Genomic DNA, 26,571 nt, shown 5'->3' with positions numbered 1-26,571 from the left:
TTGCTAATCATAGAAAATGATTTTTTAAAGCAGCAGAAGTTCCAGATGTTCCTCTAAGTTTTTTGATGCTGTAGAGGAGCTTCATCTTTGATTATCATTCATTAGTGGTAATAAACTCTAAACACTAAATTGACATATGAATTATTTCTGATGTTAACTTATTAGGCTGGGTGTAAAAAGAATCACGGAGCCAACATCATAATCAGTCTTTACTTCAACTCTATAATCAGTTTTCCTTTAGAGCATTTTTTGAATGTAATTTCAGGCAAACTATTACTCTCATTTAGTTTTTATTGTAAGAAGTCATTATTTTGTTACTGAAATTTTTTAATTTTTCAGTTATTTGAAAAGTTGTTTTTTTAAAATAGCCAAATAAAATTAGGTTTGAATGGAAATTTAAAAACTGATATTTATTAAAACTGAATTGTGAACTTCCTATGTGTATTAGATATTATAACTATATTTTTGTTTACTGCTGTGATTTTTTCATTTTTGTTGATTGGCTGCTTTTACATAAGAGGCTTCCTCACAGGAATGATAGGGTACATTCTATTCTATTCTATGTTATTCTATTCTATTCCATTCTATTCTCATAACTCAAATTAGGTTGCTTTCAAATTTATTTTCGTTCTATACTAGTGTAGTCTAGTCCAGTCTATTTTATTCTGTTTCCTAACAATGAACAAAACAAAAAAAGACTGCTTTATTTAATTATTATGTTCGGGGGGGGCAGTCTAGTCTAGGTCATTCTGTTATATTTTCATAAGTTAAACTGGGCTGTTTTCAAAAGTATTTTCTACTCTATTCTAGTCTAGTGTAGTCCGTTCTAGTCTAGTCTACTCTGTTCAATTCTAGTCTATTCTACTCAAGTCTAGTCCGTTCAATTCTATTCTAGTCCGTTCTATTATACTCTTTTCTAGTCTAGTCTAGTCCGTTCAATTCTATTCTATTCTAGTCTATTCTAGTCCAGTCTAGTCAGTTCAATTATATTATAGTCTAGTCTGTTACATTCTATTCTATTCATTTCTATTCTAATTAGTCCATTCTTGTCTACTATAGTCTATTCTATTCTAGTCCGTTTTATACAGTTCTCATCTATTGTAGTCTATTCTTATCTAATCTAGTCCGCTCTATTTTATTATATTCTATTCTAGTGTAGACCATTATATTCTATAATAGTCTTGTCTACTCTAGTCAATTATATTCTATTCTACTCTATTCTATTTTACTCTTGTCTACTCTGATATATTCCATTCTGTTCTATTCTTCTCTACTCTTGTCTACTCTGATATATTCCATTCTATTCTATTATACTCTACTCTACTCTGATATAGTCCATTCTATTCTATTCTACTCTTTTCTACTCTGATATAGTCCATTCTATTCTATTCTTCTCTTGTCTACTCTGATATAGTCCATTCTATTCTATTTTACTGTTGTCTACTCTGATATAGTCCATTCTATTCTATTTTACTCTTGTCTACTCTGATGTAGTCCATTCTATTCTATTCTCACGACTCAAATTTGGTTGTTTTCAGAAGTATTTTCCATTCTATTCTAGTCTCATTCGTTCTTTTCTATTCTTATATATACTTAGAAAACCTGGGTACGTTTTCCAAAGTATTTCATATTCTATTCTGTGCCCTTTAAATATCATCTTTTTTCAGATGTTTTTCTATGTTGTGTTTTAGAACATGGCACATGTTTAATGACTGCATTGTCACCAGGAAGGACTAATATTTATATATGTTGCCTGCTTGTAAATCTCTTCCTCTACACTTGTCCACCTGACAACGGATCGTCTTTCTGCATATTTGGTTGTCTCCACTCCCAAAGCTCAGTGTGTCAAACAAAGCTGTGTTTAAAAGGTGCCTCTTTATCAAAGACAGCCAGAATCTGCTTTGGCTGAAGGAAAATCTTTATCTCCATGAAAAACTGTACAGTGCAGAAAGAATTTTCTCTGCTGGCTGGTTAATCATCCGGTTTATAGATGATGCTTTGCAAGCAGTCAATATTCTGGAAAATGAAATCGTCTGCAGCCATGATCACTCATAGGTACGCCCTCCATATGCTCAGGGCCAATTATTAGGCTTAAGGCCTAGTAAACATTTTAATGAGAGTAAAATATTTGTTTGCTGTAGAGCTGGCATTTAGTAGAGCTTTTTAAATTGATAGCAAAAGGTTCGGTTGCTTATCTGCCAATTACTTCTCCAGGCTGCTACTTCACCTCACCAAAATGACTTGGAAACACACCAGAGCTGCTAGCAAACGATGAGCAGAGGGGCAGGAGCAGGAAAGGATCTTCTGGCAGATGAATTACACAGCAGGAGAGGATGGGATTTCACCAAAGCAAAACTTGTCTTTTCACACTTTTAAATGAGGTTTCGGCTCATTTTATTAAAAGTTGCTTGATAAATGCCTCACATCTGAGAGAGATTATAAAGTGTGATATTATTCAATGTGATTCACATACAATGTAGTTATCAAATGTGTAGAAAAATTAGCCCCCTTTTTCTTCGAAAGGGTGGCCGTGGAACAGCGGTAGGGCGGTCGACCTCCGACCTGAATATTGCAGGTTCGATTCCCTTTCTGTAGTGCAAGTTATTCAAGGTATAAACCAGATGCCTCAATAAAAGTATGTGAACTCCGGTTGAGTTCATATACAGTGTGCATAAAATTTTGGGCTATTATGAGCTGGTTTAGCTCGTGCTGGTTTGCGGCGCCTTCCGTCCATGAAACCAGGGTTCAACTCCGGGCTGCTCACTGTTCCCTTCTCTACTTCTGTGCCGGTCCCAAGTCCGGTTGCTTTGAGAGGGTTGCGTCAGGAAGGGCATCCGGCGTAAAAAAAACATTGCCAAGTTTACCATGCGACTCGTTCGCTGTGGCGACCCCTGATGGGAAAAGCCGAAAGGGAAAACATGTATTATTTTTTTAACCCACCATGAAGGAGGATCTCAAGCTTACAGCAAGTATCCATTATACAGAGAGAGAGAAAAGGTTTTCTCTATTTACTGGAAAGAAAACTGAAGCAAACACAAACATGTGTAGAGCCTGCTGCGCGGGCTTTTCATCTCTGAACTCCGAGCATCTCCAGCTTATTAACAATGTTTCAGTAAAACAGAAATGATTAAGCCTGAAACGTGGCCTTTCCAAGGGATCCAAGGCACTAAGAATACCACAGTTAATTAACTCTACACCAGTTCATGGAACAAAGCAATTTGTAATTAAGAGTTATAATGTCTGGCAAAGCAGTTTCTAATTTGCCTCCTAAACTGGTGTACAGTCTGATGTGACATTGACACACTTTAGAAACCTTTGTGTTAGTGATTAAAAAGAAATCTCTGCAATTAATGACACTGTGTTGGTGTGTTTGATCCTAATGTTTTGATCATTTACTTTGATAAGATGATGCACTTTGTCTCATTATCCTGCCTCAAGTCATATCAGCAACCATTGGGTTGTTGACATGACAAAAAAAAATAATAGCTTTATTTCCTAACTTTTTTTATTGTAGACTTCTGACATGTGCAAAGTATGATTGGGCAAAAAGGATTAGATGCTGCTCCCTGACTCTATCATCCTCCACCTGATTGGATCTGATTTGATGCGAGTTATTTCCTGAGGGAGTGAAGCTGGTTGTGTGTTGGCACTTGCGGATGTTTTCAACAGGGTGTCACGTGTGTGGTCTTGCGTACGTGTGTGTGTGTGTGTGTGTGTGTGGGATGTCCTGGGCTTTAGCTCTTATTGATTTAGCTGCAAGCCCATGGCCATATCATCCTTTCTCCTGACCTCAAGGCCAGGTGTATTTGTTGGCTGGCATTCCTGTAAATGAGAAAGGACAACAACCCTACTGCCAGGCCTGGCAATTTGCCTGACGCCATGACTGAGAGGTCCCTGCAGACTCCAGACACCAAGCTCCCGCTCTCTGTCTTTCTCCATCCTCACCCTCTCCTACCTTTCCCATTTAACTCACCCTTTTCCTTTTTTCTTTTTGCTTTACAGGTGGATGCCGGCTGGATTGGCTTCTGGTCAACTATTGGTGGATGTGTGTTTGGAGTGGCAATGGCTAGGTAATTTCTTCTCTCTCCCTCCGTCTGTCCCTACATTGTGATAACTGTGCCTGCTTAGCAAAGGAAAATTGCTTTGCGCAGTAAGACTACCCAGGCAGATTGCCGGGGACCTCTGCATAGTCCTTGAACCAGTCCATACACTGCCTTCTCATCCATGTTATTATGATTCTGCACCGAGTGAAGACTGAACATCATTTTATACCTCGAGCATGAATTTACTGCCACCTTGTTCTAATTTCCAACTAATAAGCTGACCCTTACATCCACAGCTGTAAATGGGAGTTCAGTTTGTTTATTAAGCTGATACAAGTCAGCCAAGTGAAAACTCTGGACCCAGTGAGGCGTCAAATTAGAAAATAAGCAATCACTGTAACACTTCATTAACAATAGAAGGCTTTTGTAGTGCTGTCTGATGTATTCCATAAATAATTCTTGGTGATGATGGACAAAAAAGGATGCTGTTCTTTTGTGTACCTTTTTTGTTTTTCTAAGGTGAGGTATGTCATAAAATGCGAGCGGAAGGTTGATCCCAATCAAAAATTTGGACACATTAATAGAAAAATAGAAATGAATGCTCGTGCAACCACTCCTTTGCATCTGCTGATGAATCAGATGCCATGTTGCTACACCAAAGTGCAGCGTCTGCAAAAGCCTGAGAAAAAGGGATTCATTCCCGCTTTGATGGATATATGTCTGCTGCTGGCTGAGGCCCAATCAGCACATCTTTGCTGGCTTGTGTTTTCTTAAAGTAGTAATCAGGAAAATGAGCCAAGAACTCCTTCTTCTAATCAATGAAGCTGTTTGCAGGACTAGAAGAAACTATACGCAAACAGAGCTGATGACTAAAGATGGTGGGTTGTATCACTGGAAGGATTGATTTTCCTTCTGTTTTGTACAACATTTGCTCAAATTGTCCAATGTTACTCACGTTGCTTTTTGCTGGTACGATGTGCTGATTATAACTGGTAAGGTTTAAATCGGTTGGTGGCCATTTTAGGTTTTTATTTCATTGTAGTAATGGTGTGAATTAAGTCCAAAGGAACACAACTGAAAGTTGCTTGTTTTCCTCTTGTATTTATGGATTTTTTCCCCCGCTGTACCTTTGCTTTTTTCCACTATCTAGAAAAAGAGGTCAATTTGGGGTTCACACTTTTCCTGGATGTGTAAACATTCATGAATTCTTATCCTGTTTGTCTCTGTTTGACTGCAACTGCTGGCTACCCTCCATCCTCATCCGGATGGCTAACCTCTTCTCCTAACACGACGAAGTTATTAGATATAAGTACCGGTAGTTGTCATTGTTCAATGGTGTGTAAACAGTGTTCCTTTTTTTATTGTGGGGGTTGTACTGTACAAATAACTTGCGATTGGTGAGATCTGCAAAAAAGGATTACAGAGATGTTTAAAGACCCACTCTGAAGAAATTAGTGTTTTGGGTGTTTTTAACATGTTCTTGTGGCATTTTTCTGATGATAGAGAACACATCTATAAAGAAATTTAAGCTTAAATTATCAAATTGTTAGGACTCACTCAGGAGCAGATGAAAAAATGCAGTTGGAAAAAGCTGTGACTTAGAAAATACGCTGGGTGGGCCACAGTTCCCTGCTCCATTCTGATCAATCTTCTTGTAGACAAATCCATGGACGTCTTTGTTTTCCTCACCTAAGCTGGCATCTGGATCAAAACTGCACAGCTGGATAGCTCCGATGTTGCTCACTAATGTTGGTCTGGGTTGTGAGGGACTGTTAGCTAATTGGAGAGGAGATCAATAGATGGGAAGTGATTGCTCCGCGCAAACAGTCCTGCCCATAGTAGCTCTTGTAAACTACTGCTGCTCTGCAGAAACTATGTCCTAGAAAATGACAAAAGTTTTTTTATTTTGGCAAAACAATTACACAATCATCATTAAAAGACCCCTGGAAACAATTTTAAAATAGATCAAAATATGATTGGAGTAGGAATTTAAGACTCTAAATACACACTTTTCTCAGATAGGCAGGCCAAGCCAAACCACATTTCCAGCTGTCTGCTGCTGTCTGAAGGTGTTAGCTGTTGTTTTTTTGCACTTTACTCTCTTGTTTAAACCCTCAAAGTTCAAACCTTCATAGAAAAATAAGGCCAGTATTATAAAATAAAGAAACAATGATCTGCTCGTGATTAAGGATATATGGAGACTTGACAAACTAACGGTATATGTGTGTGTGTGTTGGTGTGTATATATAGAGATATTTATTATGAGAGAGAGATATGTTGTACTCACTATAGTGACTGGTGAGTATAACTGTACTTTTTGGGCCCCTGTGTGCAGAATATTGTCTGTCGGTGATTTCCTGTGATTGATTACTTTTTAAGGTTGTTGCATACAGGAAAGCTGTGTTCTCTTTAATTATTTTCACTCATCAGGTTGATTGCCTTGTCCTTTGGGTTTTTAGTCTTAAATATAATGAGGCTCCCTTGATTAGAGCAACTTTTGGCAAGATCCTAAACATAAAATTAAAGAGTTCCATGAATTAATTTAATTAAAATCTTATTTTATAAATTATGGCATGTTGTAAGGAATTGAAGAGACAGCAGTAGCCTCTCATAGAGATATGAATATTTGATTAATTATCAGATTATTGTCAAAAGAAAAGGAATTATTCACGTTACTTGATGAATGTGTGGTCATATTTTACAAGACTTTATTCCTTTTTCATTTTTTTTAATGTCACAAGTCTCCTGCTCCTTGTACAACAACAGTACTTTCATTTTTGGTTTAAAATTGATATAATTCCTGACTTGACAGCTGAACCACCAATTCATTTTAATGTTAAAGTACTGGGCAGACTAATTTATGTTTTAATGCAGACCTTTACACAAAAATATTTGTATTTGATATGAAAACACGAAACAAACGGAAATAAAACCTTTTTAAGTAGAAAAACTGTTATTCATAAAATATCTAACAGAGATCGACTTACTTCATATTAAATATGACTGTTTTAAACAGACAACTGCAAACAGACAACAGAACTACGCTCCAACAGTACAAACTGATGAAAAACAGATTTTTCAGTTTTCCTTATTAGTTTTCTCTTCTCTCCATACCCTTTTTTTTTTTTAAATTAAAGTCAAGAGGCAGAAAATTCACTTTTAAACGCGTCTTTTAAATCTGCTTCTCGGAGAAGTTTGCAGGAGACTTGTGCTCAAATCAGCCCCAACTTGGAAGAGTAGTTGCCCATAACAAGACAAGCAATCTAGTATTTTTTTCTCTATTCTGTGGCACAGTCAAAACCAGGCTGTTCTGCAGTGGTCGACCAGACTGTTCAAAGCTGAATGGAAGAGCAGAAAGACGACAATAAAAGCCCCAAGAAAAAAAGAGGGGGAAAGAAAGTAAAGAAAAAAAAACATGATGCAAAGCCGACCCAGCCAATTCCTCTTCACATCCCTGATGCCAGAGCGCCACCCGACTCAAAGTTAATGAGATAAGATTGAGTAAACACAAATGAGAATCAGCTCCCACCTAATTTGTTTTTTCTGCAAACTGAAACGGCCTGTGATTGCAGTTTGGTCATCGTTTTATATTGTCTCCAGTTATTTGCTGCATGTCCTTTACTAAAAATACAGACAGGCCCTAATGATATCATACTAATGAAACTGTTCCGTCATTCCAAGCAGGCACAGAAAACCAGGAAAATGTTCAATATAATCTAACTGACTTGGATGATCCCCTTTTATATCCTACATCATCATGTTTGAGCGTGGCAAAGAATGGGGTTTAAACGGCAAGAGACAACAGTCTGTCTTTACCATGTGTAGTGAAACAGAATCAATACAATCTTCTGTTGCAGTGTTCAAACAATCCCATTAAATGCAACCTGATTAGTGAAATGCGCCGTAAATTATCTGTAAATTACTTAAAGTTGGATGAGAAATGTTTGAAAAACAGATCCCTAATAGATTATTTGCCGTCAAAGAGACTGAAAAGCAAAACGTATGAGTGTCTATATGCTGGTCTTGAACTAAAAAGCAGAAAAGGTTTTGTTTTAGAAATTGTCTTAATTTTTTAGCAAAAATGTTTAAAATCATTTTCCCCCCCTATCTTGTCAATAATGAATTAATAAATGAAACAAGGCAGAGAACCCTGAATTAAGGTGGATCAGTAAATTCTTCTTAATGATAAGTTGATTTGAAAGTGTTACAGGGAAGCAGCTTGTGATTTTGTCGACACAGATTGGAGGACTTTGTCGGGTGCAGACAAAGGATTTCCTCTTCTCTGGCACTACGACCAGTTATATGCATGTGAGTCCAGCCAGTGGCAGATGGATGCTGCAGATTTTTTTTTTTTTTGTCTGTAGCTACAGGAAAGGAAATCAAATCCTGGTGTTATGGAAAGTGTGCGCCTCCTTGGCATGTAAACTACCGTTTTCTGTTTAATTAGATCATTCGCATAGTCGGAGACTTCTCTGCTCCAAACAAACACCAGCCGATTTCTGCAGGTAGTTCCCTAAGGCGCCACACCACATGCCTGTGACATCTTGTAATCTCGGAGGTAAAGTGTCAGGCTGTGAAAGACGACTCACAACATCCCAGGAGGCATCGCTGCAATCTAACAATGCCAATGTGGAGTCGAGCATTACGGTTCTCATTATCCATCCAAAGGATGCTTTCCGTGGTACTCTGGCCCCCACAGCTTCAGAGCCAAGCCCAACCAATCACCAACTCCGATTGCATCGGTTCAGCTGTCAAATCCAACCGTCGCCTTTACGCAAGCAACAAAAACCAAAATGTCAGATGTTGCTAGGCCCCAACTAATCCTCCATAAGCATCCGAATGCACACCTGAAGGAACTGAGAGCTCAGAAAAGGCTGCACTAGAGAAACAACTACGCTTACACAAGCTTTTTGGGAACAGCCCGATGGCTCGTCTTCCGCAAATGTAGCCGCTGAGCTGGTGACACTAATTGAATCAACTCTTGAAACTATATTATAAGACGTACAACTCCCACACTCGGTGAGGAAGAGTAAACCAATCTAGTCTTTTTGAGACACATTGCATGCCATTTTTAATCTATGTGACGAAAGTTCCCAGAAGAAAGGATTGAAAGGGAAGTACTGGCCATTGCTCTAAAAGAAGGATGGTTGTTCTTCTGAAAAGACACAGACAGGCTTTAAATAAAATGGTAAATGGCGTATACTTATATAGCGCTTTCTACCTTCTTACGAAGGCCCAAAGCGCTTTACAGTCACAGTCCCATTCACCCATGCACACACACATTCACACGCTGGCGGCGGCACAAACACGGCTATCCATGTTCATTTAAAGCTTGTGTCTTTTCTTTGACCCAGCCTTTTAGAATTGTCACATCTTCCTTTTGACCCCCTCTTAGATTTGCGGACTCCATCCGTGGGATGCTGAAGCTGATTTTGGTGCTGATGCTGGCAGGGGCCTCGCTGTCATCCACCTGGTTCACCCTCACCTGCTTGAGTTCGGTGACCCACCTCCCCTCCACATCAGGTAATCGTCAAGGTGACTTTACGGTGTAAGTAGCCATACATCAAAGTGAAATGAGTCCAATTATACCATACCAAGGATTAAAGCCACCATTTCAGAATAATGAAAGAAGTCTCACTCGCAGACTCTGGAGTGTTCTTGCACAAATTCAGCTGAGCCCATCTATCAATAAATGTCAGCGATAAACCCATTAGGTTCATTAGAGGATTTAGCTTCCTTTTTCGAAGCCAACCAATAAGCATATCAGCATTTATTTCCAATTTACCAATTTTAGCCATCACCATCCATCATCGTTCCCACAGACCCTGGAACAGCTCTCTTTCCATCTACCATCCTCTTATCCCAGACCTTGGCAGTCGGATGCAGCTGGGCTCCAACCTTGTTTGTCCATCTGGCCCCATAATACTATTGGATGTTGTGACATTCCAGGGAATGCTGTCAAAACGTGTTATTCCAGCAGAGTTAGGGACCCAATATCATCACAAACAAATATTAAAAGGGACCAGTCTTTGAAAAGAAAGGAATAAATGAGTCTCATTTTCCAATTTGGGGCCGAGCTTTTTAACTGTGATTAAAACTATTTTCCAGAATAGTTGTATTATTATTATTTTTTGGCCCTAGATCAATACTGGAAATCATGTGCTGCTCCAAGTCACATTTCTCTCAAAAGAACCTTCTTTTGTCATTTAGTGAATGCTTTATGCAGAGTAATGTTCTCAAATGAGGAGAATGGTGTTGGGCTAGAGGCATTTGAGATCCAGTTAGCGCTTTAGTGAGGCATGCAGGGGAAACTGTTGCCCACTGCTGCCTGGATTCGTTAACACAGTCGAGCAAGAAGGTGGGAATGCAGGAGCTCTCAGAGGCTATGTAATTAAAAGGCCGTGTGGGCTAATGGGGCACTCATTGAACCACTCTGCTAATATAAAGGAGATGCGGGGTGACTGTGATGCTCCAGAGAGGAGGACGGGATCTCCCTGTACATCCACTCATACGCATTAATGCAGTTCAGCCGTGGGGCTACCCAAAGGGATAAGTTTATCAATTATCTGAAACATTTATTCAAATTAGATTTTTCTTTTGGTGTTATTTAGCAAAAATATTTGCTTTCCAGGAATGATTATAAAAGAAACAGGCTAACAAATGTTTTTTTTAGACAAATGATTCAGATTTATGCACAATAAAAAAGGCAGTCATTGCCAGAGTGTGAGCACTACCCTTTTTTTCATGCCCAGTCAGCATACGAGGTGAGATATGCACCATGTGGACACTTGTCTGTTTTGGCCAAAATATGAGACAATTTGATCTTAATTCGGTCTTGAATCCATTAAATGACATGCTTCCTAATGCAGGGTGTGCAAGCATGCAAAAACAGATAAAAACAAACAGAAGGTTAATGGCTTTTGCAAGGATTTCCAAAAGTTTCTTTGGCCCTTCAGCCAACGCTAAGAAACAAATCATGCGAGGAGGAACTGTTGAGCTATTTCTGCCTCGAACTAGTCATTTCTGAATTTGAGCTCATAAAGTTAAGGAATTATGATTGTAAACTAAGCAAAAAACTCAAGCAAATCATTTCACACTATAACAGGTAAAAGCTGTGGCGGAAAGGATTGAAAAAGCTGGCTGTTTTCTGCCAACAAATCTAAAATAGGTTGTTTTGTTTCTGGTAAATTGCAACCTCGCGGGCTTGTTTTCCATTGTTCCAATGTGTTGATTTGTCATAAATCTACACTGTAAAAAAAATGTTCCAGCTGGAAACCTGAAAAAGAGGACTAAATCTTAGCTGCTTCATAAACTTTGTTATATTTTCAAAGATTATTCTCAAAGGAATTTATGATCGCTAACTTTAACGTTTTCAAATAGGTAAAAATGTATGCAATTTATGTTTTTTTTAATTTGTTTGCTGTTGTTTTTTCACAGCCATCCTCTACACTTCATGCATCCTTACTGGCATCTTTATAAACAGCAGTGTGCCAATATTCTTCGAGCTCCTCATTGAGACAGTATACCCGGTCCCTGAAGGCATCACTTGTGGAGTGGTCACTTTTCTGGGAAACCTGTTCACTGGGCTGCTCCTCTTCTTCCTCACCTTTTACTGCACAGGTAGGAATGCTAAACCCACTTTTGCCTACTTTACAAAGCACTTGTTCACTTATTGTTGGACCTGTTTTACATACTCTTTTACTTTGTGGGACAACAAAGGGTTAGGTATTTTTGCCCTTTTCTAAAAACATGTATGATGACTTGAGCAACTCCACACATGAACATTTCTTCACACCCTTTAAACAGCATTTATAGAAAAAATGAAACTGGAATTTGAATGCTCCCATTTTTGGATTTCCTTTCTAATTTTGAAATAAGGTAGGTCAAAAAATATAGCAGCATTTAACTGGCAGATAAAATATTTCTGCTAAATTTTAAGATAAATGTTTTTAATATAATTATTGAAAGTTTAATCATTTTTCATTGTGAATCACCTGGTATACCTTATGTATAAAAGTCAAAGTGCCTAAATGCTTTAAAAAAGTGATCTTTTGTTCATTCATTAAATTTTTCCAAACATGGAGCCAAAACAAAATCGTTAACATCAAAAGCTTTTATCAGCAAGCACTCTCTCACAATAAAAACTGTGAACCAAAAAACACAAAGAAGGGCCAACACACAAATAAGCGGCGTCCCTAAGCCATATAGCATAAAATGAAGAAAACCTGCCAATGAACAGTCATAAAGAGAAACCAAATCCATCCCGGACAAGCCCCCAAATCACGTTACATCCCTAGGAGGTTGTCAAAAGATGTAACGTCTAACAGAAGATAGTCAGTATTTGCCCTGAAGGTCCTCGCCAATAAGGTGCTCTGGAAAATAGGAAGTAATCTGCAAACAAAGATTGAAAAAGAAAATAAAGACAGCAAACATCCCACTCCAACAAAAAATATATGTAAAAAATATAAATCCAAAAGTACAAAAAAAAAACCAACAGAATCATGGCTTCAGCTGTAACATTTTTTATGTCACAACGGTTATTCATTTATTACTTATTAATCATTTGTGGTTAATATTTTGATTCAAATTATGAACTTAAGAATTAAAATTTTGTCAGTTCAGTTTTTTTTAAGGAGGATGCTCATTAATAATTAGCTAGCACATGTGTTGACATTTGCATGTTTATGGAATGTTAACTTAGAACCTTTTATGTGGGTTGGTTTCAAAGATTATTTTTTTTTACACTGTGATGAGTTACCCAAAGGTGAGATCATTGTACACATGGCATGCCCTTCTCTGTTGCTGACTCATCAGAAGAAAGTAACACAGTTAATGAAGGAAGCTCCTTGATGTAAGCACAGCTCATGTTTTGCTTTTATCAGTCAATATATGTATTTTGGCTCGAGCTCAGGACCATGATCCTCCTTTAAGCTTCTGTTTCTCACTGCATCTATGCTCACTTTTATATGGACGTGAATGTTTTAAACACTTCTCTTTTTTTCAAATGAAAGGAAGCAGCATGTTCAAACCATGAAAAATATTCTTAAGGTAGTAATGTGTCCCCAACTGCCTGGTTTTGCTTCCGTTACGAGTCGTCTGACAGTCTGACAGGTGTATCTGCGTCCTGTCTTCACGGTTCTTTGCAATCAGAGTTGGAAATGAAATGTTGCTTGACCCGAGCGATCATGCAGGACTCTCAGTAAAAAGCAGTCTAGAAAAACCAACATGTTTTGTTGCACAGAAGGGGTCTTAAACCGTTACACATCTTGGCCTAAAAGCCTTTCAATGAAGGCATCCTACCATCAGTTATTTTTATTTTTATTATAAACACAAATATATTTTTTAAATGTGGTCCTGCTAAATCTTCAAACTATTTTGAATCAGTTCACAAACTGATTAGATGTCGGAGAAAGTAAAGTGTGAAGGCAGCAATTTACCTCAGGAGATCGTTTTGGACTTTCTTTTGTCGTGCAATGTAAAAAAAAAAAAAACAGGACGTTCAAGAGTTGCAGATAGTGGATGAAGATGATTATAAGAAGGCTGGATGACTCTTGTCTGAGGTAACTCTGTAACACTTGGCTTCAAATCTGCACAGCTCATTGAGTGAACCTGTTTAGAATTTGAAGTAGCACTAAAAAAAAGTAATGCTGTACATCTGCATGGGTTAGATCAGTGTTTTTCAACCTTTTTTGAGCCACGGCACACTTTAACCTTGACAAAAATCCCGCGGCACACCAGCATCCCCAAAAAAAAAAAAAAAAGCAGAAACTCATAGTCTGTTTTGATCTACACCCCCACCCCCCCCCGGCAATCTGACGTGCATTTTTTTGATAATTGTGGCAGAAAAAGCAGGAAGTTGCAGATGTTTTTCTAAAAGATGTAATAAAAGTTAAGTTACATACAAACTGTATGTTCGTTGTGTTTTCAAGACGCTGTCCCTTTAAGCCAATGCATCATGGGAGATGTAGTGTGAAAACTGCGAGAAAACGGCAGAAAGACTCGCGTCTCTGAGCTTCATGGTTTTGTTCACTTGTTCCACGGTCTGATACCGGATTCTGTGGAAAGTTACACCGCTAAAGACGAGCTTTAGCTGGTGTTTTTGTCGGAACTGACTGAGTTATGAGCTAAATTGGAACAAGGAAGTGGAGACTTTAACCACTTCTGATTGGTCAGACTGATGACATGTGATTAAGCCTTCAAGAATGATTGGTGGAGTCGTGGAGACAGTAAAAGCTGCGGGACTTTTCCTTACACAGTTATAGCTGCAGCTATTTCGCGTTACCGTCATTCTTATCAAAATGTCTTTAATAGAATCAAATAAACACAACGGAAAAAGTATTTTATGATCGTTTATATTCCTAACTACTCAGTGTTTTATCAGGACCTGTTTGGATGAACAAAGAGCTGATTTCCTGGAGATGGGAAATGTTTTTAGATCAGTTAATGAGGGCAATTTTCCACGGCACTCTTGACCATCTCCCACGGCACACTAGTGTGCCGCGGCACACTGGTTGAAAAACACTGGGTTAGATGTATAGTATTATGTCCTATGTTGGATCTCTTTCTTTTAGAAGTTAGATAAATCCTCTGTCGAACCATCAGATTGATATTATTGTTCCTGTAATTAGTTACTTCTAAGACCTGTTTTTTTCCCCCCTCTTATAAATAAACGATATATTTTAGTCCTGCACAATATATCGCAAATTTATCGTTATCGCAACATCAAGGTGTGCAATATCGCAAAGCTGTCTGAAACTGTGATAAATGGTTACCCTTAAATGTGCTAAAATGATCTTATGTCAGCTTTAGTATATAATGGATCAAATAAATCGCTTTATGCATTTGACCAATCAGATGGAGCCCTTTTATCTTAGATATTCCCCCTACGATGTAGACGAGGGTCATTTAAGTGTAATTTAAGTTATGTTGACTCTTATTTGAATTAAGCTGTTGCAGTGAAATGGAAATTGTGTTTTTGGTTGTTTTGCTTTTAGAATCGATCATTTATCGCAAGTTATATCGTCATCGCAATATTATTCATTGATATCGCAAATCTTGAGTTTTCCTCATATCGTGCAGCCCTAGTATTTTTTCTGAGTGATCAGGGCAGATCTTTTTCAATGCTGTAACTATGACAACTTCTAATAACTAAGGATTTTAACGAGACCATATCCTGCTTTTTTGGCTTTAGATTAGCAAAAGATTTAGCATTTGTTTAGAATATTGACATTTAATATTAATATGAATTTAATGTTTTAGATTCTTCGTACTGGCTGGCTTCTCAGACTATGACTTGCTGTCTTTCCTTTAAATATCCAACAGAACAGAAACACAGAGGATGGAGGGTAGATTTGTAAACGTACAAGTCTACCCTGCCGCGTTTCTTTTTGGTGAAATTCTTCCTGCTTTGTTTGATCAAGTTTGATCAAATTAAGCATTATTTATTTATTTTTTCAATAAAGCATTTTTTTTTGCTTTGAGCTGCTCAAAGTGCTTAACAGTTAAAAACAAACACACATTTAAAATATATTAAATTATTTTAAAATTGTATCCCCCCACACAATGAATATAGGAACATAAACGTGACTGTGGTCATAAAAGAAGGTCATTGGGAATCTAATTATACCAGGAGCCAGCTTAGCCACAGGAACCTCGCCACAGCGAGCACCACGGCAACAACCACAGACCAAACCGGCACAAAGGATCTCCATAAGGAAACACTGGGGCCAAAATCATTAAAAACAATTTAAGGTTAAAACCATAAAAAAACATTAAATAAATAATGGAAAACATTACACAGAGAAAGCAGATTTGTGCTAAACATCTGTATAGCATTATCTGCTTTTTAAACTAGCAGTCGAAGGTGATCTTTTTGTCTTCCTCGTTAAGTAGAGTAACAAAACAAAGTACGTTTACCTCTCAAACTATCTTTTCACGATGGACACGGTACTTAGACTGTGTAGTGCTATAGAATTCCAAACAATGCGATAGACTTGTACATTTTAGGGCTGCACGTTAGTGTCCCGTCACAGGGAAAAAGCCCTGGTTCAAGTCCCGACTGGGACCTTTCTGTGTGCCGTTTGCATGATCTCCTTGTGCATGTGTGGGTTTTTCTCCAGGCACTCCAGCTTCCTCCCTCAGGCCAAAAACAGGCCTCAGGTTAAATGATGATTCGAAATTGTCTCTGGGCGTTCATGTTGGGTGTGTGATTGTGTGGCGACCTGTCCAGTGCATACCCCGCCTTCACCCAACAGTGGCTGGGATAGGCTCCAGCAGCCCCGGCACCCTAAAAAAGGATTTAGTGGGTTTGGAAAATGGATGGATGGAAGGATGGACATGCATTTTACTGGGTTAATGCTGCTGTAGCCACTCCTGCTGTTTACTTCACCATCCCCTTCTACCGTTTGGTTTATCACGGTTTAAGTACCCCTGACATTCAGGGTTTAGGACTGTGCAGAAGAAGATGGAAATAAAGGTCATTTGAAAAGGCAGGGAAGAAAACAAGTGTCACAAACCAATGCCTAATAATGTGGCAAAATTGAATATTGACCTGTTTCTTTTGAGATATAGTCTGCTATTTAACTCAAGATTGACAAAACAATACATGTTTGACTCAGCAGCTCATACTCTGGCTTCAATCCGGCCAAGGTGACTTTTGTATTTAACAACACTCAAAATGAATTTCATAAGTCAAGGAAGCCTAAATAATTCAATTTCAAATAATACACTCAACGTACAATCATCAATATGTGTGCATTCAGCGTGTTGGGTTGAGACGGTCGCTAAGAAACGTTCCAGGATGGATTTTTCTTTACTGTAAAAGGAATAGCTAAGATACAATTCAAACAGAAATGAAGTTGTTCAGGAGCTGCGATCTGAATTACTTGAAACATAACTATGTCCAAAAAATGGATAAATCATATATGAGGCAAAAATATATCAACTGTGGATAGAGCTGCTACAGGCCAATGCGCAGTGGCAAGTGAAAAACTTATAAATAAAACATTCTGTATCCTTTGCTCTGTGCTTCTCTCTGCTGTGCTGAATGATTGACTACACGGTGTGGCTGAAGGAGAGTGTCTGAGCATCTGAATGTGATGTGTGCAGACATTTTTTTTTTGTTGCAGATACCAACAGTTAGTGTATGTGTGTGGCTGCTCTGAGGAGCATCTGGTGTTCTGACAGTCTGCCACAGGTTGAGGGGAAAGATCAGGCGGAGAAGATGGAAGCTTTTGTTGCTCTTTTCTTCACTGGAGTTGATGAATAGAAGATGACGCATCACAGCTTTCTTGTTATTCTTCTCATTGCTGTGGGTGTTGTAAACTGAGCCTGCATCCACTGACCTCCCTCTAAAAGCAGCTTGGAAGCGCTCTTCTCTGTATCTCAGACTTTTGTGTATTAAAACAAAACATTGGTTTAATTTGGTTTTCAATCTACAAGTTGCACAATTTCTGTGACCTAATAGTAAGCTGTATCAAAGCTTTTTGTTTTGACCAGTTTTCATTCATGGTTCCTTTTGTGCAAAGCCTCTTTTTAAGTATCTGTTGATCTGGTGATCAATACTTCTAATCAAGTGAAACATTTTTCGCAAAAGGCAGCATAACACACACATGTTCAAACAATCCCATAGCAGGTTGAAATATTTAACGCATCAAATAAAGCCCTTTACCCAGTTGGCCAATCAGACGGACCCCTACATTTTGTAGACCAACTGAACCTCTTATGTAGACGTGGGTCATTTGAAGTATAATCAAAGGTATTTTGACTTTTGTTAAATAAAACTATTGCAGTGATATACTGTACTGTTTTAGGTGTTTTTGCTTTGCTATTTGTTCATGTGTCATTGCAATTGATAACTACTATTGCACATTTCAATGTGAGATTTTTGCTTTGCAAGTAACAAATGAATGGATTCGTTTTTCTAAATCCCTCTTGAATCGTAGCCATCGTCCTTTTTTCACTTAATTGATGGAGACAGAATGCTGCCCTGCTGAAAATAAGCCGTCTGTGTACATTAATATACACATCCTGATCAAAACTGACTTTAAGTTGAACCATATAACATGCCTGACATCAAAGGACTCATTTCCATTCTACTTGAGTTGATTTTAAATAACCGAATTAGTTTAATCAAACTTCACTAATAAATGGAGTTGCATATCATCTGCATAGAAATAAATATGTTTTATGTTTTGTCTAATAATTAAAAAAAAAATGAAAGGAAGAGACAAGTAAATAATCATCCATGATTCTTTATGATCCTATTCAAACTGAAACTCTGTTCAGCTTTAGTTTTTGGAAGTATAAAACAGTATTTAACACGCACAGATATCTAGAGCCTCTTTTAAAATTAGGGCTAATACTTAGGCTAAGTAGGTTAAGTATTTGTATTATTTAGCTTAAGTATTAGCTTAAGTAAATCCAAGTGTTTTTTAATAAAAAAAATTACATCTTTTTTTCTTTAACAAAAAAATAGATAAAAAAAACAATGGAAATATAAAGATTCATGTTTTTTTTTGTCCTGCTGGGATAAAATGTGTACTTTAAAATATTCATAAAATAAATTTACCATCAGTTTGAAAATGAATTAACAAAAAACTTACAGAATCAATTCATTCATTTTCTTTTGAAGCAATTTCCTTTATTAAATTGGATGAAAATGCTTTTTCTGTTGGTATTAATTGAAAGCTTAAAAATGGCACAAATTAAATATTCCCCTTTTTTCAGTTTAAGTCACTGGTTTTGTGAAAACATTTTTATCACCAAACAAAATTGGTTTAGAAGACAAATCTGACAAAAGGACAAAATTATTATAAACCCCTTGATGGCTTTTGGTTCAAATATCCATCAAACCACAGCAGCTCCAAAATTATCTTAACTTAGCATATTTACATGAACGCAAAAACACAAGTGAATTTTTATTCATAGCTGGAAATAAATTCAGGAGTCAAGGGGTTAAAATTGTATCTTTCGGAAGTCAGAGTGAGTTGTGGACTTGTGAAGCAAAGTTGAAATAATTTATTCGTTTGGTCTTATTACACAGCTGTACTGGATATCAAAACTCTGAAAGAGGTCTATAATTTAACTACTATGGGCAGTGATTTATAAAAGTGCAGGATTCCTGTGCTGTCTGTAATCCAACATTCTGCTACTCAGACGAAATCACTCTGTCAAAGATTCATTTGATTATGTAAATGTCCTTTGGAAGTATTGGTGTGGGCTTTCTCATTACTCCAGATTCCTCTCGGTGGCCCGACAATAAATGTGGCAAATAATATGCAGACGCTAAAACTAATAAATTCTGCATAAGCATTAAGTTTTTCAAAACTCCACAACTTCCTGATATTGAAAACTGGCAGCTTCAGCCTTCAGATATTTCCTTCCATTTACAGTTTACAGCCGTTTTTTTTTTTTTTTTTGAAGGGGTTTCCTTTTGGCCGCCCACTTTCTCATTATGCATTCTGATTTATGGCTTCTCTCTGAGAGCAGGCAGGCATATATGAATTTACTTCCTTGTCCATTTTAATATCCTTGAGAGGCTGGCTGTGGATCAGTGAGCTCTAACTGGCCTCTTGACTTAGCCATATTTTTAAAATCCTCCAACTCAAAAACACGAACGGGAGCCTCCAGGCCATGTATCTGCACTTGTAGCTCTTTTTCAATTTCATCTGCAGTGGATTTTTTTGTCATTTAGCGCAGAGTAAAAGGGGTGGAATGCAAAGCAGCACAGAGGCATTATGGAGGAAAAGTGCCTGTGGAGAAAGAAGAGAGAATGAAGGAGGAAGATGAGAAGAGACTTGAGGGGTTGGTACAGAGTTTTCCCACAGAACTTCAGTGTTGTCAGCCTTCCACACACTGAGGAAGCACAAATTATTCAGCACTAAGAAATAATTGCCACACTCCCCTAGTCTCCAGATCTTTTTCTTCTCCTTTAAGTTTGCGCTCTTCTCTGAAGTGAAGCTCCTGTGCACACAAACTTTTTCAAACTGCCATAAAGACTGCAGAGGTGTTTGAGAACCGTAACAAAAGAGCAGTCATCCTTTTGTAAATTTAACAAACTTCAATTTTGTCACTTTTTCCAGGTTTAGGTTGGAATAAAGGCAGCAGGTTCCCATGAAGGTCCGCCCAACCTGTTGCTCTGCAGAAAGCGTCTCCACTTGCGTCGTGTTGAAACTGTTATTTTCGGGGAAAAGCTGGTCTTGTTTTTACACCAAGTGTGCAGATGTGACCCCATTCCTCTTCAATAAAGGCCACGAGGAAGCGAGCATCATTAATCACAAACCAGCACCGACCTCAATTAATGCTGATGAAGGCCATAAGAGACCTGGGACTTGTGTCTCGTTCTTTTTTTCTTGCAGGCACCAAAATGAATAAAAGCAAATCTAACAGACATAAACAGAACATTATAAGCGCTCAATAGAGTTTTTATTTTTCGAATGAAACGACTGGTGCAGTTCTGTCTTGCCTATTAATGGTGCAGAGTTAGAGCAGTCAACCTCTGATTGCAAACTTGCAGGTTCAGTTCCTGCCTTGCCTGCCCATGTGTCAAAGTGTCCTTGGGCAAAACACTGAACCCCACATTGGTCCTGGTGGTTATAGGTTGGCGCCAGTGTTCAGCAGTGGAGCCGCCGTGAGTGTGTGCATGAGTGAATGGGACTGGAAAGCGCTTTGGGGCTTAAGGAAGGCAGTAAAGTGCTATATAAGTATACACCATTTATTATTTACCATTCTGGTTTGCTGCTGGCCTTCAGTGACTCTTTTTTTTTTTTTAATGCTTGATTCTTTTGCAAACATGTTTCCAGAAATTAAACATAATCACCTAATTCTGTTAACTCCAGGATTCTTTCAGTGTCTCAAACATTTTGAAAGTCTTGAATTTAAAAATACCCAATTTAAGCTTTGGAAAAGTAATACATTTGATGTTCATCAATCCATCTTCAAAAGGTTATGTAGTTGCTGGAGCCTATCCCAGCTACTGTTGGGTGACGGAGGGGTTCACCCTGGACATGTCAACAGTTTGTCTCACCCTCAAGCGCACCTAGAGAATCTCCAATTAACCTACAACGCATGTTTTTGGATGGTAGGGTGAAAACCCATGCATGCATGAGCAGGACATGTAAAGGATTTGAACCAGGGTCTTCTCACATATCTGATGGAATAGCTATTTACTATATTATAAACTAGTTTGCTGTGTTGTAAGCTGTTTGTCCAGCCCACAAAAAGGCCATCTCTACTTTTCCCATTCCATTCCCACAGTCTGTATTGACAATAGAGAGCACCCTGCACCCTCACAAGCAGCAAACTTGGCCTGGAAGGTGGCGTATTACAACAAAAATCAAATGATAGAGGGGGAAAAGCAACACATAAATGTATGTTATCACGACAGTGATTATGTTTGGATTAACTAAATTTACTCACCATAATTAGCTTTTTTCCTGTGTAGCGACCCATATTTCAGATATATTAAAATAATTCAGTGAAGAGGGTTTAGCTTACAAGCGAAATCTCCGAAATGAAAACTAAAATAATAGAAAAAATAGCTAATTAAAAAAGTTATTTTTATTTTATTTTTTGATTTTGAGGCCAGATGTTTTCCAGCTGATTCATTTTTACCCTTAAATTCTACATTTATCCAGCCAGACAGCATCTGACTCTCCTCTTTCTGTTCATCTGAGTGATAGTGTAGCTATCCTCTACGTTATTGAATGTGAGAGATTTTTCATCTTCCCATTAGTATTCTTTTAACGCATCTCCTTCCTCAACCACCAACATGGAGGTAGGCTCCCTTCAGTCTTCAGTAGCAGGTCTTGAACAGGAAGCGAATCAGAAGTTCAACGGAGAATATGTGATCAGATAAATGCAGGGTCATTCCCCTCCTCCATGCAGGTCTCCTACCATCCACATCCTGATTTTTGCAGCTCTTATAGAGATCTTCTTTAAACATTGACATTCTTTATGCCCTAGTTACTCTTTGCTTTCATCTTTTCCTCAAGTTTTTTCTGAAACGTTGCATCTTCGCCGTGCTCCTCGTTTGCTCCAGCATTGATCGGCTTGGCAGATTGAGAATTATTTGCTGAAGCAAAGCCAGTGTGAGACGTTGCACGGCTCCCTGGCGTTGGCTTTTGGCTCTTGGTGCCTGTTATGACTGGTTGGTCTCATTATGAAGAGCTACTGACAGCGTCTGGCCTGGCCTGACATCTCTATCTAGTTAAACCCCAAATCCCTGCTTCCACCACAGCACTTGAGCACCGAGCAGTGTCACGATGAAAATGTTTAATAAGAGATTCTTTGGTTTTAGTCGAGACACAGACGCTTCCCACCTGCCCTCTAGATTTTGCATTAGCACAGACGGCAAGAACAGCTCTCCTGTGGTTAATGGAGCAAGGGGAAAGACGGAGCATTCTGCAGTATGTTTAGGTTCAAGTGGAGGTCAATGATAATGGGGAACACTGCCAATATCATTAAATTATCCAGAATCATTACAAAGACAGCACAGACTGATCTTATTTACTGCATGGTATGTCAGGAATTCCTATTGATTAGCCATTAGGTCTTGTGATCCCGGTATATCACTCAGTCCCACTTCAAGACAACTTTCATCAAGAGTCCATGTGGATGTGGATGACTCTATGTCACTGCACAGGAGTCCAGTCGTTTGATGTTGTTGGATACTACTGAAGAATTCCCAATTGACTTTGGTTCATGCTTTTTGGTGATAATGTATGAATCTGTCAAAACCTGCTTTTGTCCAGACAAACCAGCCCCGCTTGCTTTTATTTTGAAGGCAGTGGAGAAATGGGGACATTTAAAGAGATGGTAGTAAATGACTCATACGTAAAAAGTATTGAGCCCCACCATAATATGTATGTTTATATCTGTCGGTCAGTCGGTCTACATGTACATATATACATATAAATCTAGAGAGAGATAGAGATTTTTAACAAAAAATAAAGTTAACATTTTAAGAGAGAAAAAATATAGAATTATGTTTAAAAAAGTCATAATTTCACAAGGAAGAAGGCATGCTTTTTCCAAAATAAAATTAGATGTGTAAGCCACCATCCACATTACCTGCTGACTAAATCCATCATGCAGCCACTCATGGTGATGCCATAAGGCTTTAGTTTATCATAGATATCCATGTCCCATCATGCATGTGGACCTCAGCAACTATACTGCCGACTGCAAAGTCTTTTTAATGTCCTTACAATAAGCCAACGTTGACTCACTAAAAGACTTAGTATTTCCTTATTTTTATTTATATTTATATTTTATTTGTATTTCCTTAAACCAAAGCTGAAATAACTGCTTACAGTGTAGTCTAGGTGTCTCATACTGAAACATAATATTGGATCTTTTATCTTTCTATTTTTCTTAGCAAACAACCTTTTGCCACATAAATACATGTCCTTAATTTAGCAAATTCTCAATTTATCATTTATAAAATTAAAACTTTATTCCCATAAATTATTGACAATTTTACTCATCATTGTACAACTTTATTCCCGTAAAATTACGACTTTTATCACGTAATGTAAGACTTTGTTTTTGTACATTTTTCACTTGTTTTATTCTAATGATGTTACAGCTTTATTCTTGTGAAATTTCGACTTAAAAAAAAGTAACTATATGCTCGTAAATTTTTTAATTCTTTCTCATATTCTTACAAATTTGTTCTTATAAAATTACGATTTTTTTTCCCTATAATTTTGCAACTTTATTTTGGTAATTTCTTTTTATTTTTTTATTTTTAATGTGTCATAAATACAGGAATTTCCATACAGAAAATAAAAATCAATGTTGCCAATTTTTTAGGCGGATATTTGAGTTTCCAACACTCTCCTGAAGTCATTTTTATGTCTTTTATTTCTAAATTAAATTGACTTTGACAAAACAGACACTTCTTGCCTGATGTGCAAACTTACAAATCTAACTCCAGCTAACCTTTGTAGAAAATTCTCCATTAGTTATGCATCAAATGTTTTGTTCCGTGTAAAATGTAATCTGTAATCTAACGCACCTTTTTTCTGCCTCTTTCTTTCATTCAGATGTGACGTGGTTGAACTGGTGTCTAACTGGCTCCTGCATCTTCAGCCTCACCCTCATCCTCTTCTTCAGGGAGTCCTACGATCGTCTCTACCTTGACGTCTTTGTTTCTGTGTGACACTGCTGTGGACACACAAAAAAATAATAGAGGAAAACATGGAAATGAAGGGAAAACCATTCTGTTATATTATGGGATGTTAATAAGTCTGGATGGTTATTTATCAAGGAAGCACAGAAGAACCTTTGTTTACTCTTAGTGCGTGTTCATCTCTAAGCCTTGTGTTAACCTGATGTTACCTCTTTTTATCCTTTTTTTTTTTTTGATTGTTTGTATATGAAGAGGTTTTTGTGACAGATTTCCTGTTCTTAAGCAGACCCAGCATGCCACTGTTTTCTAGTGGGTGACGTCAAACCTAAAGTTGCGCTCGGCGATCCTTTGAAGCCGCCTGCCTCCGCTTGCCCCGCCTCTCCAAACAGCGGGACGCAGCCTTGAAAAGCTCACAGGCCGGACGCCACACAGACTCCACATCAAGCGCCTGTCCCCGTCAGGAGGCGGGGACAATGGCACCCTTTCATCAGCCAATCAGAAGCCTGGCTGTGCTGAGTCAGGTAAAACAAAAGGGACAAAGACTTGAAGAGTGTGAAGAGGCCTGTGATATTGCCTGTCATCGCAAGGCAGTTACATAGATTAGGTTTTATTGCCCCATAAAGATGAAAATTATGCAAAATAATCCAGCAGATAGATGATTGGATGCCAGCCAAAGACACAGGCTGTGGCTCGACACGGCCGCACTTTTCATACGTTCCTCATTTCTCGTCCTATTTAAAACCCAAACGGTTGTCTTTGATAGTTCATGTGTTTTGTAAAGTTGGAAGTCATTTGTTTTCCTCGTCAGTCGTGCTATTTATTTGGAAATCCCTCAACACTAACGGTTATCAGCCATTTGTTTTTTTTTTTTAAAGAAGCCGTACGTTAGGTGACCTTTTTTCGAAACGCATAAACCACACGGAGCGCCAGGTCTATCCCCCACAGCACTAATAAGGTATTTTTGTACCAACTTATTCTGATTTCTAGGAAAGTTGTTAGACATTTCATGGATTCTATGACGAAATAAGCTGTAAGTCTTACAAAAGGAATTGCGCTCTAAAGTTAAATGCTAACATTTGTCCAGCACAGCAGCTGCAAGAGACATTTTTATGGGTTTTGTCTGAAGAGAAGAGGCTGGATAACGAGGATCTGGTGCTCGTTTTGTTTTCCTCTTGTATAGAAAAGGTAAATGTAAAGCCTTAATTAGATGGAGTGTGATCCGTCTCCCTCTCCTTCACACTGTGATCATTTTATCTGTTGACATTTTGATGGTTTCCTGCGGCGCTCAGTCTGGCTGCACTGTGGTGTCCCGGGTTCTGGAATTAAATGTTCATGTTTTGTGAAAAAAGGACAAGCATAGCTTCGGCATATTTCCAAGCACCTTATTAAACTGATCATTTTATGAATAACTTTTTGGTTTTGTGTTCTCTTTTGTTTTCTTGTTGATATGCTAATGTTTAATTTTTTGAAATGGCTTTTAAGGAACTTTCTCTGTTCTGAACTTTGCCGTTTTTTTTTCTTCTGTTTTGTTTGTCAATTTCTTTCTACAGAAGCTGTAATTAAGGGTTTTTCCCCCCACCAGAATAATGCAAACCCATTTTAGGTAAAATATTTTCAAAACATTAAGCTTTCTAAATAGTCTATGAATATTTTAGTTGGTTAAACATTGGTTTGTATTCTTTTTTTCCTCGATGTATGATGATGCAATTAAATTACATCCGTGTGATTCTTTTGTAAAAGGCAGTGGTTCCCTCATTTTAAACCCGTTTCCTTATTCTAGTTAATTTAAATGTCAATTCAGTTTTTTCTAAATCATCTTTCGGGTTTTTATCCGCAGGAATCTGCACATAGACTCATTCTAGTTTGATGCACTGCATTATTGCTTCAATGTATGGTGATTAGGGAAAGATTTGAAAGAAGAATGAAAACAAGCAAAAAGTAGCTGATATTTTTTAGGAGGCAATTCTCTTTGAAATCTAATGTTATCAGTCATACTTATTCCGGCTCGACAGTGACTGTTCCGAGAAAATAAAAACTAAAAATTAGCGCTAAACCGTGCTTTATTTTAAAAACAACAAAATCAAGACTCTTTGAAAAACCCAATAAAAATAAAACGTAAGTTATTCAATACATGTGTAGTAGAATGCATCCCAGCTTCCCACTGATTTTATTTTGGAACTAAGCTGAATTAATGAGAAGCAACATTTAAATCTCCAATTATAGGGGGGGGAGCAGCAGCAAAAATTAACCCAATTATGTTCAAAATCATGTAAAATATATTAAAGAAGCCTTTGAGCATTTAATCATTCACCATAAAACCGAAATAAAGTAAAAAATATATAATTTAGTAAACTTCAATAAACTTAGTCACTCTGCAAAAATAGAAGATCTGTG

The 26,571-nt window shown here is 37.8% G+C and overlaps 1 protein-coding gene across 2 annotated transcripts in view; it reads left to right on the top strand.

Annotated features, from left to right (window-relative positions):
• slc49a4 (solute carrier family 49 member 4) overlaps window positions 1–25,916 on the top strand; it is a 48,903-nt gene extending 22,987 nt beyond the window's left edge. The window contains exons 6-9 of one of the 2 annotated variants that reach the window (XM_023950460.2): window positions 4,003–4,070; window positions 9,439–9,566; window positions 11,481–11,663; window positions 24,092–25,916. In XM_023950460.2, coding sequence (XP_023806228.1) covers window positions 4,003–4,070; window positions 9,439–9,566; window positions 11,481–11,663; window positions 24,092–24,207 — 495 coding nt within the window. In that variant the 3' untranslated portion in view covers window positions 24,208–25,916. Of the gene's footprint in view, window positions 1–4,002; window positions 4,071–9,438; window positions 9,567–11,480; window positions 11,664–20,125; window positions 20,276–24,091 lie in introns of those variants that run through there. The other variant, XM_078939178.1, reaches the window with a different exon arrangement.
• The last annotated feature ends 655 nt before the right edge of the window (window positions 25,917–26,571 follow it).

This window comes from Oryzias latipes, chromosome 21 (assembly GCF_053564925.1).
Source record: "Oryzias latipes strain Hd-rR chromosome 21, Olatipes_Hd-rR_3.1".
Classification (NCBI taxonomy): domain Eukaryota; kingdom Metazoa; phylum Chordata; class Actinopteri; order Beloniformes; family Adrianichthyidae; genus Oryzias; species Oryzias latipes.
Note: the sequence above shows the minus strand (reverse complement) of the source record. Positions and strands in the feature narration are given on the sequence as shown.